General features: G+C 36.1%; 1 protein-coding gene across 1 annotated transcript in view; it reads left to right on the forward strand.

Moving 5' to 3' along the window:
• The window catches only part of LOC148775825 (protocadherin-9-like), a 435,328-nt gene that overhangs the window by 30,837 nt on the left and 384,356 nt on the right, over positions 1-20,135 (forward strand). Inside the window, exon 4 of the mRNA XM_088842819.1 lies at positions 2,469-2,670. Within this exon, the coding sequence (XP_088698945.1) occupies positions 2,469-2,670 (202 nt within the window). The remainder of the gene's footprint in view (positions 1-2,468; positions 2,671-20,135) is intronic.

Here is a 20,135-nt window from a genome sequence, read left to right on the forward strand (position 1 = left end):
AAAATGCTTTATGAAGGTTGCAGAATCAAATTGTTCCATTGTCTTTCTCTTGTGTTTTGACTTCTTTTTACTTGTCTGAGCTATCACTAAGAGGTAGTCATCTAGAGGTGCACCAAAGATACTTTAATTACTCAAACTATGGAAATTTTAGCAGCCTGTCACTTTAAAAGCAATATTTGACAGTTATATATTGTGTGCAGCTGGTCACTGTCCTTAGTGCTGTGTTTATTACAAAAGGATTCACTTAATATGCTCCTGGAGAAGGAAATGGCAACCCACTCCAATATTCTCGTCTAGATAATCCCATGGACAGAGAAGCCTGGGAGACTACAGTCCATCATTCCACAAAGAGTAGGACACAACTGAGCACACATGCACAAGCACAAAATGAATTAAGTGAATATTGAAACAGAAATGGAAGCTATTGGCATTATTGCTTTTCCTTCAAGAGTTAAGTTCACACGGGAGAACAAACACTCTAAAAAATAAAATCAGTAGCATGGTCTTCCCTATAAAAGTAGAAATGCATTTCAGATATTAATTAGATATTAAAATTCAAATTTTGCTTGATATTGTGTAGCACTCTCCAGGCACATTTCAAAATCTACTGAGGAAGGAACAATGGTAGGGAGATAGTTGTGCTTGAAGCTGAAGTGTGCTACAATAAACTCAATTAGAACCATGAAGAAGGCTGATCGCAGAAGAATTGATGCTTTTGAACTGTGGTGCTGGAGAAGATTCTTGAGAGTCCCTTGGACTGCAAGGAGATCCAACCAGTTCATTCTAAAGGAGATCAATCCTGGGTGTTCATTGGAAGGACTCATGCTAAAGCTGAAACTCCAATACTTTGGCCACCTCATGCAAAGAGTTGACTCACTGGAAAAGACTCTGATGCTAGGAAGGATTGGGGGCGGGAGGAGAAGAGGATGACAGAGAATGAGATGGCTGGATGGCATCACCAACTCAATAGACATGAGTTTGAGTGAACTCCGGGAGTTGGTGATGGACAGGGAGGCCTGGCATGCTGTGATTCATGGGGTCACGGAGAGTCGGACACGACTGAGCGACTGAACTGAACTGAACTGATGATTATAGTTTATGTGATGTTAACATCAGTTCATTAAAAACATACTAAACTCTTAAATCATTTCACACAAGTGATTGAACAACAATAGAGTGGTATCAGCTTTTCTCAATTATGACTCTCAGCTGGATTTGAACCAGTGACTCACAGGAAATAGGCCATGTTCTATTGTCAGTCTATAAAAACTACATTTATAGAGTAGCAGTATTTCTTCCTATAATATTTTGTCTCTAAATTCATTCATTTTCTTTGAAATGGATGCAGCTTATTGGTTGTCTCTTAAAAAGCACAAATTTTGAGTATGACAAAATGATTATGACATATATTATATTCCATATTCATTTATATAAATAATTATTTATATATTCATAATTTTATTAAATCTGAGCAAAATTAGTCATATGTGATGTGACATTGAAATTTTTTTTGGTTATCAAAGTAGAGTGAAAATTAGGTGTAGTCTGAGATAAAGCATAAGTTTACTACTCATATAATTCTGTCCAGCATAAAACTCCCCCCTACAACAGCTGTAAATAGTCTCCTATCTCATACACTGCATCAGCTAAAAGAACACATACCAAGAGAACTAACCAGTGATATGTGCCAAAAGGCACAATTTTATTTACTGCTGCTGCTGCTGCTGCTAAGTCGCTTCAGTCGTGTCCGACTCTGTGCGACCCCATAGACGGCAGCACACTAGGCTCCCCCGTCCCTGGGATTCTCTGTATACATATTTTAGGTCACTTCTGATGGTGACATTGTGCAAATAGATACCAAAGTAATATTCCAAACACCTTTCAACAGGGATATTCTATAACCAATGACTGGTTAAAAAAAATTTAGGACCAGTGGACAATAATGACTTCATTGCAAAAGCTACCTTAAAGCCCTCAACTAGTTGGTGATGGACAGGGAGGCCTGGCATGCTGTGATTCATGGGATCGCAAAGAGTCGGACATGACTGAGCGACTGAACTGAACTGAAACACAATATTCGGTTATCCACAAGAAATGGAATGCCATATTGTATTAGCTATGTATTTATTCAGATCTATGGGACAAACATTTGTGTATTTCTACTTATTTAACTTTTGTATAGTTTGACCACTAGCATTATATTTGTATTTCTACAAATTTCAATGGTTTACCATTAGCTTTTTTTTTCTTTTCTTAAATCATACGAAATTGAAATTTCTTCTTGTATTTTGCAAGTTGGCTATGTCATAGTAAATGACAAATAATAAATGTTTGTTCCCAAATGTGTTCCAAGAATTGTTTACTTTGCCTGGGCATTGTACTGTGTATTAAAGTTGCTTTGCTTTGCGTTCCATCCCCACGTCCTTCAGAAAGGGTGTTAATGGCGTGTCCTGTGGTCTTCTTTGTAGTCGCAGCGCCGGGTTACCTTTCACCTCCCCGACGGCTCCCAGGAAAGCTGCAGTGACAGTGGTCTAGGAGACCACGAGCCGGTGGGTAGTGGAACCCTGATCTCACACCCTCTTCCTCTGGTTCAGCCACAGGACGAATTCTACGACCAGGCCTCTCCGGACAAGAGGACTGAAGCAGATGGCAACTCTGACCCCAACTCTGGTGAGTCCCCTTCAAAACTTTGCTTGGAGATTTTCTGGTTTTCTGTTGTGCCCTTGAATTTTCACAGTAATCCTGGGGAGCAAGTAAATGGACATTCAGTTGTTATTTGCTGCCTTTATTGTTGTTTTAATATTTTTTGAAATATATCTAATGTGCTTGACATATCAGCTGTTAAAATGTATAGTGCATCTTTAGTTTATGAAACATGAAAAATAAAAGAAAAAAATGCTGCAGATATAATTGCAAGAAGCCATTTTTTTTGCTTGACATCTACATGTCAAAGATATTAAAATAGGAAGACATTTTTACAGTTTAGGATTGAAACAACATAGTTAAGTGGACATAGTCAGTGATAGAAAAGAAAAAAGAGTCCTGTGAAATTCTATTTTCCAATAAGTACTTTATATGGTGATTGAAACAAGTATGAAGAGGAGTGATAGTGGGGAGAGGGTTTTATTTTTTACCTGTTTAATTTTGTATGATTCTTTAGTCAGTACACTGAAAGAGTGAAATGAGGGGGATGGGATTGGCAAAATCTTTTATTCTGCACAGACTTACACCCCATGTTAGAAATCATTGCTCATTCTAGGTAAGCCCTGTGAGGGTACTTCTTCTTCTGCCTTTGAAAATCACTGGGGGCAAATGCTATACCTCTTTTGGCCATGCTAGTTTTTTGTTTCTCTTTAAAAATCACTACCTAGTTCACTTTAATTGAAAAAATTAGAAGTCCAATTTAATAATTGTTATGTCTAGCTCAAAGTAACAACAATGATTTCTGTTTGATTTGAATTTAACGTTTTTTCTAACTCCATCTTGACCTGCTTCTAAATTGTCTATAGTGCAAATGTGGTTAGGGTAACTTTTCTATAATGTTCTAGCTACTCTTCTGATTTCTTTAGATATTATAGTGACTCTGGCAATTCTATGGTTGAAGTAGAAATACCAAGAGGAGGTAAAAAACATTAAAAGGCTTTCTTAACTAATCTTATTGTGTTAACCCAGCATTAGTGTTCTCTGCCTACTAGAATTTTAAACTGATTCTTCCATTCCAGGGAAGTGATGGGAATCTTTTGTACATATTCCCCCTTCTAAAATGTGTCCAGTCTCTCAAGGTTTTTCTGATGGGTAGCTCTCTTCTCATTGACATGTGCAGTTACAATTGCATCTTCTTTCTGCTGAAGTTTTTCTCAGCCAATCTTTTGCTGCTGCTGCTGCTGCTAAGTCATTTCAGTCGTGTCCGACTCTGTGCGACCCCATAGACAGCAGCCCACCAGGCTCCCCCATCCCTGGAATTCTCCAGGCAAGAACACTGGAGTGGGTTGCCATTTCCTTCTCCAATGTGTGAAAGTGAAAAGTGAAAGTGAAGTTGCTCAGTCTTGTCTGACTAGTAGCAACCCCATGGACTGTAGCCCACCAGGCTCCTCTGTCCATGGGATTTTCTAGGCAAGAGGACTGGAGTGGCTTGCCATTGCTTCTCCGTCAGCCAATCTTTTAGGAAAATCTAAATTCCAAACCAGCTCTCATCCTCAGTCTTTCATGCCCTGTATCTTGGTCTCAAAAGGAAAAAATAAGTGTGTTTTTCCCTTCACATATCCAGAAGGTCAGGGATACTCAAAGAGGCAACCAGTCATCTCACAGCATTTGGGGGGGTCTGATTAAATATACTCCTTTTGATCTCTTGGTTCTGATTAGTCTAAGGACCATTAACCTAAGTGGTTCCATTGATTCAGCTTTTCTTGGACTTGTGTAAAGAGGTTGGGTATGTAGGACAGTTCTTTCTCAAATGATTTCCTACTCTGCAACTTCCCCTTCTCCAATTTTAAAGCATCTTTTATTGATATTAAGGCAAAGGTCCTGAAACTGGTTCTTGACCCCCTCTTCTGCATGTGGCAGTGGTTGACTCCTCTGGTCTTTGGGCCTCCTCCAAAACTGAGACAGGAGAAATCCATTTTAAGCATACCGGCTTAAATAGTTGTTTATATAGTTCACCAGCTAGTTTTACAGAAGTAAAGTTTTAAAAAATGTATACAGCAATATAGTTAAACTAAGCTGCCCTAGGCCAGGACTTTATCCAATATATTTATTTTCTTAAATCTGGGAAATAGAACTGGCTGAGCTACCAAATGGGTAAAGATATGAGAGATTCTAAAGTTTGAGGTGGTAGGGGGAAATCCTTTCCAGTTTGCTCAAGAATTCTTCAGAGTTTTTAACCAATCCAGTCACATGGGAAAAAGACTGTAGGGAAGACACACCCTTGCATACTCCAAAATTCAACTCAGCACAGTTACTTCACTCAGGAGAATCATGGTCAGTGAAATGTGTTAAACCAGACCAGTGCTCCTTGGTGGAAAACACATCTATATTCACCACTGAGAAAGAGGTGTCAGATAGGAGAAGAGGAGGCTCTCAGAGGGCCCCTGGTGGCTAACACTTCTTTCAGGGTCTCCTGCCTTGTAGGTGGATTCTTTACTAGCTGTACCAGGGAAGCACTTTGACACTTAAAGGGATTTTAATTTTAATCTCATTTGTGAATATTTGGAGAAGAACTCATTAGACCAGCCTAGAAACATTAAGAGATTCATAACTAAACAGTGATTCATATTGGGATAGCATTATGATATATTATATAAAATCTGCAGTCATGGTTTTGTAATTAACTTTGAAAAATTTGTGGCATGAGTTACAGGATAATTGAAGCAATAATCTTCACCAGTATTAATCTTGCTATGTAGATATAAATTGTTTCCTTTTTCTTCAGTGGCATTTTCTGTCTGCCTCTTGAAGAGTTTTCTCTTCAAGACTCTTGAAGAGTCTTCTTTTCAAGAAGGGCTTCCCTCAAAACTCAGTTGGTAAAGAATCTGCCTGCAATACAGGAGACCCCGGTTTGATCCCTAGGTTGGGAAGATCCCCTGGAGAAGGGAAAGGCTACCCATTCCAGTATTCTGGCCTGGAGAATTCCATGGACTGCTTAAGCGATGGGGTCGCAAAGAGTCAGATATGACTGGGTGACTTTCACTTTCACAAGAGTGATAATTTTATAGTGATCATGCAATATCCATATAAATTTGTACTATCTATAGTTATTGAGTATTGTATTGATATAGATTCCTAGTTTTTCAAATAAAATGATTCTCAATAAAAGTAATTAAAATTTAGTACAATTTCATGGTAAATTTCTTATTATACATTTTTTTAAAGAAATTAATACAAATGGTATCATGTGGAGGAGTTTTTGGAAATAGATGGAAAAACAGTGGAAACAGTGTCAGACTTTATTTTTTGGGCTCCAAAATCACTGCAGATGCTGATTGCAACCAGGAAATTAAAAGACTCTTGCTCCTTGGAAGGAAAGTTATGACCAACCTTGATAGTATATTAAAAAGCAGAGACATTACTTTGCCAACCAAGGTCCGTCTAGTCAAGGCAATGGTTTTTCCCGTGGTCATGTATGGATGTGAGAGTTGGACTGTGAAGAAGGCTGATCGCTGAAGAATCGATGCTTTTGAACTGTGGTGCTGGAGAAGACTCTTGAGAGTCCCTTATACTGCAAGAAGATCCAACCATTCCATCCTAAGGGAGATCAATCCTGGATGTTCTTTGGAAGGACTTATGCTAAAACTGAAACTGCAATACTTTGGCCACCTCATGAGACGAGTTGACTCACTGGAAAAGACTCTGATGCTCGGAAAGGTTGGGGGCGGGAGGAGAAGGGGACGACGGAGAATGAGATGGCTGGATGGCATCACCGACTCTGTGGACATGAGTTTGAGTGTACTCCGGGAGTTGGTGATAGACAGGGAGGCCTGGCGTGCTGTGATTCATGGGGTCGCGGAGAGTTGGACACGACTGAGCGACTGAACTGAACTGAAAGTTTAATATATCTTTGTTGTAGTTTAGTCACTATCGTGTCTGACTCTTTGGCGACCCCATGGACTGTAGCCCTCCATGCTCCTCTGTCCATGGGATTTCCCAGGCAAGAATACTGAAATGGGTTGCCATTTCCTTCATGAGATCTTCCTAACCCAGGGATCAACCCCATCTCCTATTTAGGAGGTAGATTCTTTACCATTGATCCACCTGGAAAGCCCATTTAGTATACATTTAAGCTTTTATATAAACCTCTAGCAACCAAATAGATGATGTCTTTATGTTCTAGACACTTCTGAATCCTAGAGCATACTTAGCCAACTGGCCCAAAAAGGGCACACATACATGCAGTATTTCTTGCACTAAATTGTGTCAGCTTTTCTGCATAAAAAGATTCATCTTACTTGCAAATAGCAGAATAAATCATATTTCCTTAAAAAGTTAACTTATTAATGTGATCATGCACTCCATGTAAAATTCAATAAAACCATTAATTTATGAAAATAGGTGATTTTCAATCAAATATTTTAATTTTTAGCACATATAACTAGAGTTATGAAAGAATTTCACTAAGTTTAAAAGAGAACAAAACAACTATGTGATCAGATCAGAAGCAGCTTATTATCACTAATTCAGAATTAAATCCCATTGAGAAACATGAAGAGAGTTATTTTTTTAATCTGGTGTTTCTTTTAAATGCTAATTTAAGGATTTTCTTCTATATAATCACATACAAAATTTCAAATTGTATTTATGTTTTTAAAGCTCTGTCTGTCATATGCTTCCATTTCTACCTGGATTGTGTATTAATAAACTGGTAAATTTCTCACTAAGAATACTTTTGATAGTTGGTGATATTTTGGGTAATATTTATTGAGGTCTACTTATGAATACGAATAATAGTAAATGTTTTAATATATTGTTTATGATTCTACACCAATATTGCAAGTTAGATAGTATTATGAAAGTGTTAGTCACTCAGCTGTGTCTGACCCTTTGTGCCAGGTTTCTCTCTCCATGAATTTCCCAGGCAAGAATACTAGAGTGGGTAGACATTCCCTTATCCAGAGGATTTTCCCAACCCAGGGATGGAATCCAGGTCTCCTTCATTGCAGGCAGATTCTTTACCATCTGAAGCACAACAGAATTTCAGAAAATTTTTCTAAAACTACTTTGCAATTAGATTGGGAAACAATAGAAACAGTGACAGACTTTATTTTCTGGGACTCAAAAATCACTGCAGATGGTGACTGCAGCCATGAAATTAAAAGACGCTTGCTCCTTGGAAGAAAAACTGACAAACCTACACAACATATTAAAAAGTGGAGACATTGTTTTGCTGACAAAGGTTCGTATAGTCAAAGCTAAGGTTTTTCCAGTAGTCATGCATGGGTGTGAGAGTTGTACCAAAAAAGGCTGAGTGCTGAAGAATTGATGCTTTTGAACTGTTGTGTTGGAGAAGACTATTTAGAGTCCTTTGGACAGCAAGGAGATCAAACCAGTCAATCCTAAAAGATATCAATCCTGAATATTCATTGAAAGGACTGATGTAAAGCTGAAGCTCCAATACTTTGGCCACCTGATGTGAAGAGCTGATTCATTGGAAAAGACCCTGATGCTGGGAAAGACAGGAGGCAGGAGGAGAAGGGGGTGACAGAGGACAAGATGGTTTGATGGCATTACCAACTCAATGAACATGAGTTTGAACAAGCTCTAGGAGATGGTGAAGAACAGGGAAGTCTGGCATACTGTAGTTCGTAGGGTGGCAAAGAGTCGGACATGACTGAGTGACTGAAAAACAAACTTTGCAAGTTTACCTGACTTCACAGGTTATGCTTTTATTATTCGGAGAAACCACCTGCAATATGCTCATGTTAACACAGTGCGTAAAAGAATATAGTCATTACTGACATTGAGTTTTAAATTTGGGGGCATGGATCTCATTTTCTAAGAAGTTTGAGAAATTGAATAATATGAATTCTAAGATGTTCAAATTGTGAAAGAACTACTGTGTCAAGGATTATTTGGCATTGTTAATGAAAATTTAAATCTTAATAGGACCCAACAGATCATACAGTATAAATTATTCTATACATAGGAGTTAAAAGGGAAGTGATTGGCTTAAAATTGCATAGCTTGTGAGTCAAGACTAGAACTCATATGTGCAGACTGCTATTTAATTCTGTTTTCATTGGAGCAATTTTTCTTTATCATTGTCCTTAAACCTTTTTCTTAAAGAGAATCTGTGTGATTAGTTATTAGCAACAGTTTTTCCCATCAATCACTGAAGACTTTTTGCTCACCTTCCTATTCTCCTTGCACAATAGTTCCTGACATATAATAGGACAACAATGTATATTTGTTGACTAAAAAAATAATCAATAGTTCACAAACACATGAAAATATATTCAGACAAATTAAGTGTTCTATCAAGACAGAAACAAATAAACAGAAAAAACTAGGAAGTACTACATCATGTTAACTGTGTGTGTTGTCTTCAGTTTGGAGTATTGATTTCTTTTTAATGGTCTATATTTTCCACAATTTTAATAATGTAGTCATAATTATATTTTTATTTGTAATTTTCATGGGAAGCATGCAATGCAGAACTGAGATACTCATTCTTAGAGTATCTATTTTTCATCAGGTAAAAATCGTATTAAAAATAATTTTTTTCCTGTCATTCTTAAAGTTATAGGAGATACATGCTAAGAAAAATTGAGAATTTAAAATGACTGGACATGAGATACAGGCGTCGTTTTGGGGAGGAAAAAATAAGCTTAATAAAATTTTGAAATACTCCAGAAAAGTCCAGAGAAAAACACAATGACGCCATCAAATTTCAGTCTTAAGAAATTGTGCTAATCCTAATAGACAAGAAAAAAATCACTAGCCATAACATGCTTTGGGAATTAAACATGAATTTGATCTTCTGGGAACAGTATTTTATAAAAATAATTTTGTGAACTGTATTTATTATTTTTAAACATATACTGTGTTTAACTAATTTTATTGATCCAAAGAAAATTGTTCAGAGGTTTTGTTTTGTCACTTGTTGTGTTCACTTCCCCATGGTATTTTTGTAATCAATTCATGATGATCCAATAATACTGGTCCCTGAGTTAATGAATCTAGAGTTCCTCAGAAAATGGTATAGAGGAAAGATAATCAATCATACTGTACTTTAAGAGGAAAAAAGGCAACAAAAGAACAAAATTTGATTTTCTTTAAGCTATAAAGGCTTATTTATGCTTCTTTATAGCTTTATTAAATTTATTTTTCTAAATAAATAAAGTCTCTTGTAAGGACAGTCAGTCTGCTGCTTGTTTTTGCTCTGCTGAATGCCTCCCTTTTTGCACTTTGTGACACCCTTTAATATATAGTTTTTATGTATCCAAAGAGATGATTGCTTCAACTTTAATATTCTTGATTCTCGCTGTGGTGGCTTGAATGGAAGCTTCTGTAACCCTACCAGTTGGGGTGTCCTTGAAATATTAAAGTTTGATTCTTAAAAAAAAAAATAAAATAAAATAAATTTATTTTTCTAAACAAATTTACAAATTTATTTGTCACTACTTTCCCCTTAAAATCTGAGAGATCAGAACATTTTCTAGATTAAATCATCTAGATTACAAACCAAATAAACATCTACCCATCTCTTGAATATATATATATATATATATACCATATATATTCTATTGCTAATTGCCTCCAACTTGTGCCTTACAACAACACACATTCATAATTTCACAATTTCTTTAAGTCAGGAGTCTGAAAATGACTTGGATGAGTCCTCTGCTCAGGATCTCAAGTGCTTGTAATCAATGTGTCAATCAGTTTGTATTCTCATCTGCAGGCAAAACTGTAGAAGAATTTACTTCCTAAATTTTTCAGATGGTTGTTTTTGTTGATTAATTACTAAGACCTCTCCAGCTCTTTTTGCTACTCAATGGACTGTGGCCTGCCAGGTTCCTCTTTCCATAGTATTTCTCTGTCAAGAATATTTGAGTGGGCTGCCATTTGCTATTCCAGGGTGTCTTCCCAACCCAGGTATCAAACTCACATCTCCTGCATTAGCAGGTGGATTCTTTACCCCTGAGCCACCTGGGAAGCCTTTTCAGATTGTTAGAAGAGTTTATTTCCTTGCAGGTTTAAGACTGAGAACACAAGCATCTTTCTGACTTCTGCTGGAGACTGCTCTCAGCCTTAGCAGCAACCCTCAAATGTTAGCCACACATGCCTCTCAACATGACTTCTTACTTCTTCAAGGGCAATTAGAGAGACAGTCTCTAGAGTGAGTTAGTATCAACACACATTCTTATATAGCTTAACATATTCACGGGAGTGACATTCCATACTGTTGCCTCATACTATTGGTCATAGGCAAGTCTCAGGTCCTGCTCACTCTCAAGGAAGGGTATATACATAGTCATGAACCCCAGGAGTTGGGATCCTGAGCAGTCTCTCTAGGGTATTTCTGCCACAATTTATATAAGGCTTAGTAATTCTGTTATAATTTACAAATTAAGAGCTGTCATTTAAGATCCTTTGTTCACACAGGTTTTCCATGATTCATTCATTTATTTGTTCTGTAGACACTCATGCAGAAGCCACTATGTGCTAGGTACTGGATTCTGGAGACAGGCATTAAAACCAAGTTTTTCTAAACTTAAATAAATTGAGATACTAGACTGTGAGAACAAAAGTTCTAGTCTAAGTTCCTTGGTCAGAGAGGTCATGAGGAGGTTTGTAGAAATTTGTGAAGTTCCTGAAATTGTTTTGCAATTTAATTTCTCTCAGAGGCAGGCTATAAACATTTTATAGACCATAAAAAGAAGATGAAAAAAAGATATTGATTTTTATAAAGAGAAGATACTGGATACCAATAATATTAGTGAACTAGAAGAAATGCCAATTATAAGTGTAAAACAAGTGTGTTTTTTAAAAAAAAAAATGCATTTATTTATTTATTTGGCTGTGTTGGGTCTTAGTTGCGACACATGGGATCTTTGTTGCATCTTGCTGGATCATTCCTTGTAGCCTCTGGGCTTCTCTCTAGTTGTAACTCTTGGGTTTGTTTGCCCCGAGGCATGTGGAATCTTAGTTCCCCTACCAGGGACTGAACCTGTGTCCCTTGAACTGAGAAATGAACTCTTAATCACTGGACCACCAGGGAAGTCCCTAAAGTGGGGTTTAGAATAGAATGTCTTGAATAAGAAATCAATAAAAAGTTCTACAAGGTGATACTTTAAACAAGTGACACTGGATGAACAGAAATAAGTAAATAAAATATATGTGTGTGCCCCTGTGTATGTGTGTATATGTGAGCATCCGCTGAGCAATGCAGGTTTCTTGGTGCTATGAATTGTCAAGGGCAGCTGGGTAGACAGTGGATAGTTCAGTATTTTTGTAGCACAGGCTAGTTATGATTAGCTCCACCACATGGTCTCAGGTTCCTTACTTTCAAAATGGGGTGATTAGTATCTTTGAGATTATTGTTATAAAAACTACAGTTATTTGATATAAATAATCACTTAGCATAGTATTTGAAACATAGATATTCAACAAATGGTTGATATTCAACTATCCAATCTGTGATAAGAAATGAGCCTAAATTGAGATATAGGTTGGGACCAGATTTTGAATGATGGGGAGGATATGATACGTTCTAATTGAATACAGCCAAGAAAAGAATAGAAAGACTTGGTAGTCCAAGATTTTAGTTTGCTAGACTTATTAGAAAATTACACAAATAAATTAGAGAATATGAGATAAAAATTCAGGAAACCATTTTTTAAGTTAATTTATTTTTGGCTTCCCTGGGTCTTTGTTGCTGCACAGGGACTTTCTCTAGTTGTGGCAAGCAGGTGATACTATTTAGCTGTGGTGTGGGGGCTTACTGTGGTGGCTTCTCTTAGGCAGAGCTCAGGTTTTAGACTTGTCAGCTTCAGTAGTTGTAGTGCAGGAGCTTAATTTCCATGCTGCATATGGGGTCTTCCAGGATCAGGGATCTAACTCATGTCCCCTGCACTAGCAGGTGGACCCCTAACCACTAGACAACCAAGGAAGTCCCAGGAACAATTCTTTAAAAAAAAGATAAATAAACATTTGCAAGGCATACAAAGTTTTTTAGGAACTAGGAAAATGACTATGAGTTGGAAATTGGAAAATGACAATGTAGAAGGTGAATGAAATTTGGGGAGTAACTATGGGAATTATGAGGATGGACAAGGAATCCAAGAAGGAAATTATGACACATCTTAACACAGGGCAGGCAAATATGAGAGTAGAGTGGAGTGAGAGCAAAGAGTATTTAAAAAAGAGAGAGAGAGAAAAAATAGGGTAAAGTCAAAAAGATATTTGAAAGCTTTGGGGAGGTTTGAGTCCTATACACAGTTAGTGTTGGCTTCTTTGGGGAGGCAATGTGGAGTTGTTGTTAAGAGCACAGACTGTGGATTCAGAGTATCTAACTCATTGATCCTGGGTCCACAGGACTGTTGGTGTATGATACAGGTTTGATTTACAGGTATCTTTAATATCGTATTATTATTATTATTATTAGCAATAGAGAGTGCAAATGTTAATATGTAGATAAATCAAAACATTTATCTCGAATATTTAGCAAAAGTTGTCAATTAAGTTTTCAAAATTACCATGTTGAGTTTTAAAATGCAAAGTCATTGTACACCCTAGAGGATAAATATTCTAAAAAGTGTTTCAAATTCTGATTATTTTATATCTTAAATTTTTTTCATGTGACTTTTTTCATGCTTATCATATTTGATGGACAGTTCCAAAACATCACTGTTTGCTAAAGACTGATAAACTTATACAATAAAGTATATATTTATGCTCCAGTATATTCATTATTTCACTTTAAATAAATTATGTTCACTTTGTGACTTTAAAGTATTTATTATAATATTAATTATTCGCAATTTACAATTGTTTTATTACTATTTCATTTTTAAGAGGATTGCAATGAGATGATTTTATGTATTATTACTTGAAGTAGTCAGAAGATGGCTGTAAAACCAGCAGGAACACAAGGTTCCTCTGCTGGCAACTTTTAGATCTCATCAATTTCAAGTGTGACTTTAATCCCAAAAAGAATTAGCTTTGAATACTCATTTATTATAAATAAAAGTTGTTAGTAATATTCTTTTGCATTTAAACTTGTAGGAGTCACTGAAATAGTATGTTCTGTGCTGTAGCAGAAAAATCTATAGGAACAATACGCCTCCTAGTGTAAAGGAAGGGTAATGTCAGCTTTCATTCCTGTACTGAGAGGAATTGTATTTCCATAGCTGCCTGCTGCCTTGTGATTCTGCTAAAGGTGGGTAAAGAGGAATGGCATTAGTTAACTCTGAATTGTGGTCTGCCTTAGAGGGGAAAAATATATATATATAAATTCTTCCTATATCAGTGTTTATAGTAATTTGAGTATTGTAAGTGATAGATAAGTAGATAAGCAAATCAGCAGCTATATCTAAAAATAAGGAGTTACTGGTTTCAGTAACTGTTAGAAATATTTTAAAGCCATCTCATAAGAAAAACATGGAAATAAATCACCAGTTTAAATATGTATATATATATATATATATACATACATATACTCAACATCAAACTAGTGTCTTTTATTTTATCCTGATATAGAAAAACAAATTAGAGGAAAAAAAAAACTGTCTATTGGAGAAGGAAATGGCAACCCACTCCAGTGTTCTTGCATGGAGAATCCCAGGAACGGGGGAGCCTGGTGGGCTGCCGTCTATGAGGTCGCACAGAGTCAGACACGACTGAAGTGACTTAGCAGCAGTAGCAGCAGCAGGGTTTTAAAATGACTTGAAATTTTTGAAGAAACCACAGATACTTGTCTCAAATGTCCCAAATTAACCTTACCATTATTTTGATACATGTTTCTGTCAGTGGATTGAGAATTATTCTGCTTAGTGTGACTTGCATAGGCAGTCAAATTTTGTTTTTAAAATTTTAGCACCAGTTATTTGAAGTATTACATAGATTAGTCTATAAGAGCTTTTGAATGGAGAGAATTTGGCACTTCTATAGGATCACGCCAAGCATCCACAAATAGGTTTAGCTGGTTACATGTAGTTATATATGAGGGATATTAATGAAAATCTTATTATGTTCCAGATTCCTGGAACTAAATCTTATTATGAATTTTGAGCTGTTACAGGTCTATTCCTACTAATTGGCCAGGAAACTCTTTATTTCTTTGTAATTAGTAATAACCTCACTCTCAGATCTACAAACAGGCAATATACTGTACTTGGGCAAATTTGCCAGTTAATCTCTGCAAATTAAAAGCACAGTTAAAAATAACATAATAACAATCTTGATTTAAATGCTCATTAGAAGGAAAGAATTAAACCATAAACTTCCTAACTGCAGGCGCTGGTTTCATTGATTTTTCCCCCCCATGTTTTTGTGTTTTGACATTAGCAGGTATTTTATCATTCCTCAGTGTTCAAATGAAAAAACCTTTTACATTAGGAATAAAATAAGAAAACCTGAACTAGCTTTTAAACTATTCCAGGAATGAAAAAACAGTTTCTTTAGTAAAGGAAGGGATTACATTATATTTTGTTTTTAAAGATGCAGTCATAGTCTGAACACAAAATGACAATTGTGAGACTATGTGTAGGGACCAAAAATAGATATAGGGTTCCAACAAAACAACCAGCCAGGGCTCAGGAAAGGTAGCATCCTATCACAGGAAAAGTGGCACCTCATTGGAATATTTCCTCAAGGCCTCTTTTTGTTAGGGAAATATATTTTTTAAATGAAATCAAAGAGGAATCTTCATTGAGAAGAGGATGTTGAGTTCTAGTTTAAGCTCCTTAAGAAATAGCTATAGAATATCTCACAGTAACTCTTCAGTAATCTCTCCTAAGTCAGAACGATTGTACAGTAAGAGATTATGATTTAAAATAAGTTCAGGTATTTCGAGCCAGAAATACCAATACTCCAAGTGCAGTAAAATCCTCACCTAAGCGATAAGCAGCTTAAGAAAGTGAGAAGGGAAATTAGCCTATAGTCTCCCAATTTTATGTGAGAGCTTTAGTCCTTTAGTTCTACCATTGTCCTGAAAGGTATAGATGATGTGAAGGTATTTCATGATGTGCAGGGCCATGGGAACACCTGCAATAAAATAAGGGAAATCGAGGTTGACACTGGCCCTGTACTTTCTGCTTGTCAACTCTTGTGTCTCCTCTCTCAGTACCCCTCTGTCTCTCTTTCACATGTGTGCTGATTCTTTATGATAATAATATAATTACCTTAAAGAGAGGATGTTAAAAATATCAAAAACAATGTAAGCAAAATGTCCTGAATAATGTCTGACAAATAATAGCTGAAAAATGTCAGTGTTACTGTAAGTAAGGAATGCTATCTCTTCTTGTTGTATCAGTGTTCTCACATCTTGTCCTTCCAATGTGATGCTTCTAATCAAATTTAAGTTGGTAAACTGCAGAGACAATTTGATTAAGTAAATGAGGAAACACCTGTGGGATATTTCCATGAATGATGTGCTAGTGTGTTTTAAAGAACATAGGGACATATATTTTGACTGTTCTGACATTTTTATTTACTTTCTAGTTCTCAAAAAGAGTTACATTTAATGATTTTTTTTTCAAATATGAAATCAGAGGAAAAGCAATATGCATGATTATAATAGGTTAGGTGGTATTGAATGAAGGGCTTTGAGCCACCAGGGAAGGCTTACAATTCTTAAATGATCACCTATTCAAAATAATCTGCCAAATATATATAGGAAGTATATACTTTCACAGTCGTTAAAACTAAAAGCCCACCAGTATCTTCTATTGTGTTTATCTTTACATGATAAAAATTCATAAATTATTCATTCATGGTACACTAATAGACATTTAAGTTTTAGTAATAGTGACCTGTGGGGAAAAATTGCTGTCAAGATACAGTGACAAAATAAAACATTCATTTTTATAATGTGTAATTTTTCAAGTTAACAAAACATATATTTTTAGTAATTTACTTTATATATTGTACTAAAAATGCCATTGATGTATATCTCAGGTTTTCTATTTCATTTGGACTGTTTTTCTATTTTCCTTATATCTCTGAATTGCTTGTTTATTTGGCCTCAAATGAACTGTAGGCAGATAGTACTGATTCATGGTTAGAGAGCCTATGTGGCATTGACTTTCTCATTTTCACTGAATTGCATGGGCACCTGGAATAAAGTGTTTCTTTTCTCCATGGCTAAGCATCCCCTTCCTCTCTGACATTAGCTACAATGTGCTCACCCTCCACAGCTCATCATAGATTCACAGTTGTGCTGATGCAAATTCAGAGATCTTACGTAGGATGCACCAAGTTGGGGTCTCTATGGAATAAAAAGCAGAGAATAAAGGAGACCTTGAGGGGTCCCTTAGTCAGTTCCTTTGCTAAAATTTAAGGTTATATTTTACAGAGATCAGCTCCTTCATCTTTTCCTTATTGACAGTTACATTTTCCTCATCTCACAATTTTAAAGATACTGATTTTGATCCAAAATATTTTAAATCTATTTCACAACTATCTTAGGAATGGCTACTTCCTATTTTGTCCTATTGTTTATGGGGGAAGTCAGATGGAGCAGCATGCCTAAAGAGTCCTTCAGTTTGATTCTGGGTCTGAGGCCTGAGCTGTCTTCTATTAGCCTTTAGGTGAGGTTCAGACTCTGTCTGTTCCCATTGCCTCTTTCCTAACAAATTACTTTGGGGAACTGGAGGTCTGAGGGAACGATGTGACTTGTCTTATTATTTGAAAAAGCTGAAACAAAACATTAAGTATAATGCTGTCTCTCTGTACCAGTAAAACAAAATGAAGATACTTTTTTAATACTTAATTTTGTTGTTTTATTTTAAAATGTGTGTGATCATAAATATGTGGGATTTTATACTTATTTAAAAGCCTATTGTGTCCTTAAAGTTTTGGATGTTGGAATGTTTCCCTAGGCAGTAAGAGCAGCTTATGGAAATTATACAATGCATTAAAAGTTTAATCTTAAACCTAATGATACTCTATAAACTCTTTATAATCAGTATCATAGACATCTAAATTACAGTTATACTGAAATATTTTTATCAGCTTTTATATGTACTTCTATCTCTACCTAGAGGGGACAAGTATGCCAAAAAGCACCAGTTATGACCCAGATGGGCACAGAGAAGCAAATTTCTTCTTTGCACACTCCTTTTATTGTGTCATTCTCTCATTCAAATGTCTTCATTTATTTTATAAATTCTTTCATTTATTCTAAATTTTTAATTATTTAATTTATTTATTCAGGCGTCTGGAAAATTTTCTGAATGCTCACTACATTGCAGGATGTTTGAAAAAGCATCTTAAAATGTGTAATATTTTATTTGCTTTTGTTTGTTAAGTAATGCTCAATTTATTCATGTTTTCTATGCAAAAGATAATTATGTATAAAATATGTAATCACATAATAATAATTAAATAAATTATTAAATACTCCCACAAGTTACCAATTCCTCTACTGAAAAATTTCCTCAGTCATTTTCATTATTACTTAGGTGTATGCTAGTTTGTGGAGAAGGGAATGGCAACCCACTCCAGTATTCTTGCCTGGAGCATCCCATGGACAGGAGAACCTGGTGGGTTACAGTCCACGGGGTCGCAAAGAGATAGACACGACTGAGCGACCTACACACACACATGCATGCACGTGCGCGCGCTCGCACACACATACACACACACACACACACACACACACACATACAAGTTTGAAAATGTTGCTGCTTTACAGTAGCCAACTATTTGCATTGTATTCCTTCAGAACATGTTTAGATTTTGAAACTATTTGCCCATAAATCAATTGGAACATGTAAATTTTGGGATTGATTTACTAGGTCTGTGAGGTCACTGATCTTTCGGTATATAAAAGTTGACCCAGAGTCTTTATGTAAGTAATGTAATTAATTAGGACAGCACAAAAATTAGGAATTACTTTGGTAAAATGTGTATTTTATGCCTAAAGAGGCTTTATTTTGCCTCTACTATGAGTAGTTTAATTCTTAAGGGCTTCATAATTTTTTCTTCCAAGAACTATAATTACTACCACATGCTTTATGAAAGAAAAGTAGGAAACACTACATAATTTGTAACACAGTTTGAACTTTAAAAATATTTACCATTTGCTGCTGCTGCTAAGTCACTTCAGTCGTGTCCGACTCTGTGTGACCCCATAGACGGAAGCCCACCAGGGTCCCCTGTCCCTGGGATTCTCCAAGCAAGAACACTGGAGTGGGTTGCCATTTCCTTCTCCAATGTGTGAAAGTGAAAGTGAAGTCGCTCAGTCGTGTCCGACCCTTAGCGACCCCACGGACTGCAGCCTACCAGGCTCCTGCATCCATGGGATTTCCTAGGCAAGAGTACTGGAGTGGCTTGTCATTGCCTTCTCCGATTTACCATTTACTGAGTACTTAAAATGTGCTAGTGTGCATGCTCAATTGCTCCATCATCTCCATCATCCTTTGGGGTGCCACAATCTATAGCCCTCCAGGCTTCTCTGTCCACAGGGTTTTTCTGGCAAGATACTGGAGTGGATTGCCATTTCCTTCTCCAGGAGATCTGAACCCGCCTCGCCTGCATTGTAGGTGGGTTCCTTGCTGCTGAGTTATCTGGAAGCCCAGAATGTGTTAGGCACTGATACAAATTATTTTCATAACTGAAATCAATCTATCTTGAATATATCCCCAAACAGACAAGCAAGCAGGCTTACATACATGAATTGTTGTATGAAAGTCACAATACTAATGAATAGAGGATAGGGTCTTGAATTTAACTTTTTAACTATTAACTAATATTTGACTTTAATCTAAATATTTTAAAATTAATCTAATAGTGTTTCAGTGGGGATATTTAGTGTTTTAAGAGATCCATTGAAAATCACTCAATTTTGAACTCTTTTGACTGTGAGTAGGATCTGAAATCTCAGACTGATCATTAATTAGAAGAGTTTGTCTTTCATATCATACAACACAAGAGAATCACTGCAATTTTAGTATTGCAAATGATTTTAATGTAAATGTGCAAAAATATTAATACAATGGCTCTCATTCCTCTTTAACTTATGTTTAAGCAATGTTTAGATACTTTTGTTATGAATTATCAAGCTTAAAGTAAAAGAGACATGCTACTACTTGGGCTAGGATGACCTACTTAAAAAAAAAAATGCCATCCCATTAGGTTGGAAATAAAAATACAGGATCCAGTTAAATTTGAATTTCAGATAAATGATGAATACATTTTATATGTACCATGAATGATCTGGGACATGCTCATACTAAAGGAATATTTATGTCTATCTGAAATTCAAAGTTAACTAGATATCCTGTATTTTATCTGGCAAACTTACACCTAATAGAAAATATTGATTATGCCTTTCTGTGATTAATGATACCACATACAGATCTGGACCATCATTACAATAAGAGCATTAAAAAGACCTACTAATTCATCCAGTCTTCCTAAGAAGCAAGTGGACTTCACTCCAGAATTACAGTGCTATTCCCTTCAGCATATTTTGCCAA

Source organism: Moschus berezovskii, chromosome 13 (genome assembly GCF_049115385.1).
Source record: "Moschus berezovskii isolate FMDL1 chromosome 13, NW_MosBer_1.0, whole genome shotgun sequence".
NCBI classification, from domain to species: domain Eukaryota; kingdom Metazoa; phylum Chordata; class Mammalia; order Artiodactyla; family Moschidae; genus Moschus; species Moschus berezovskii.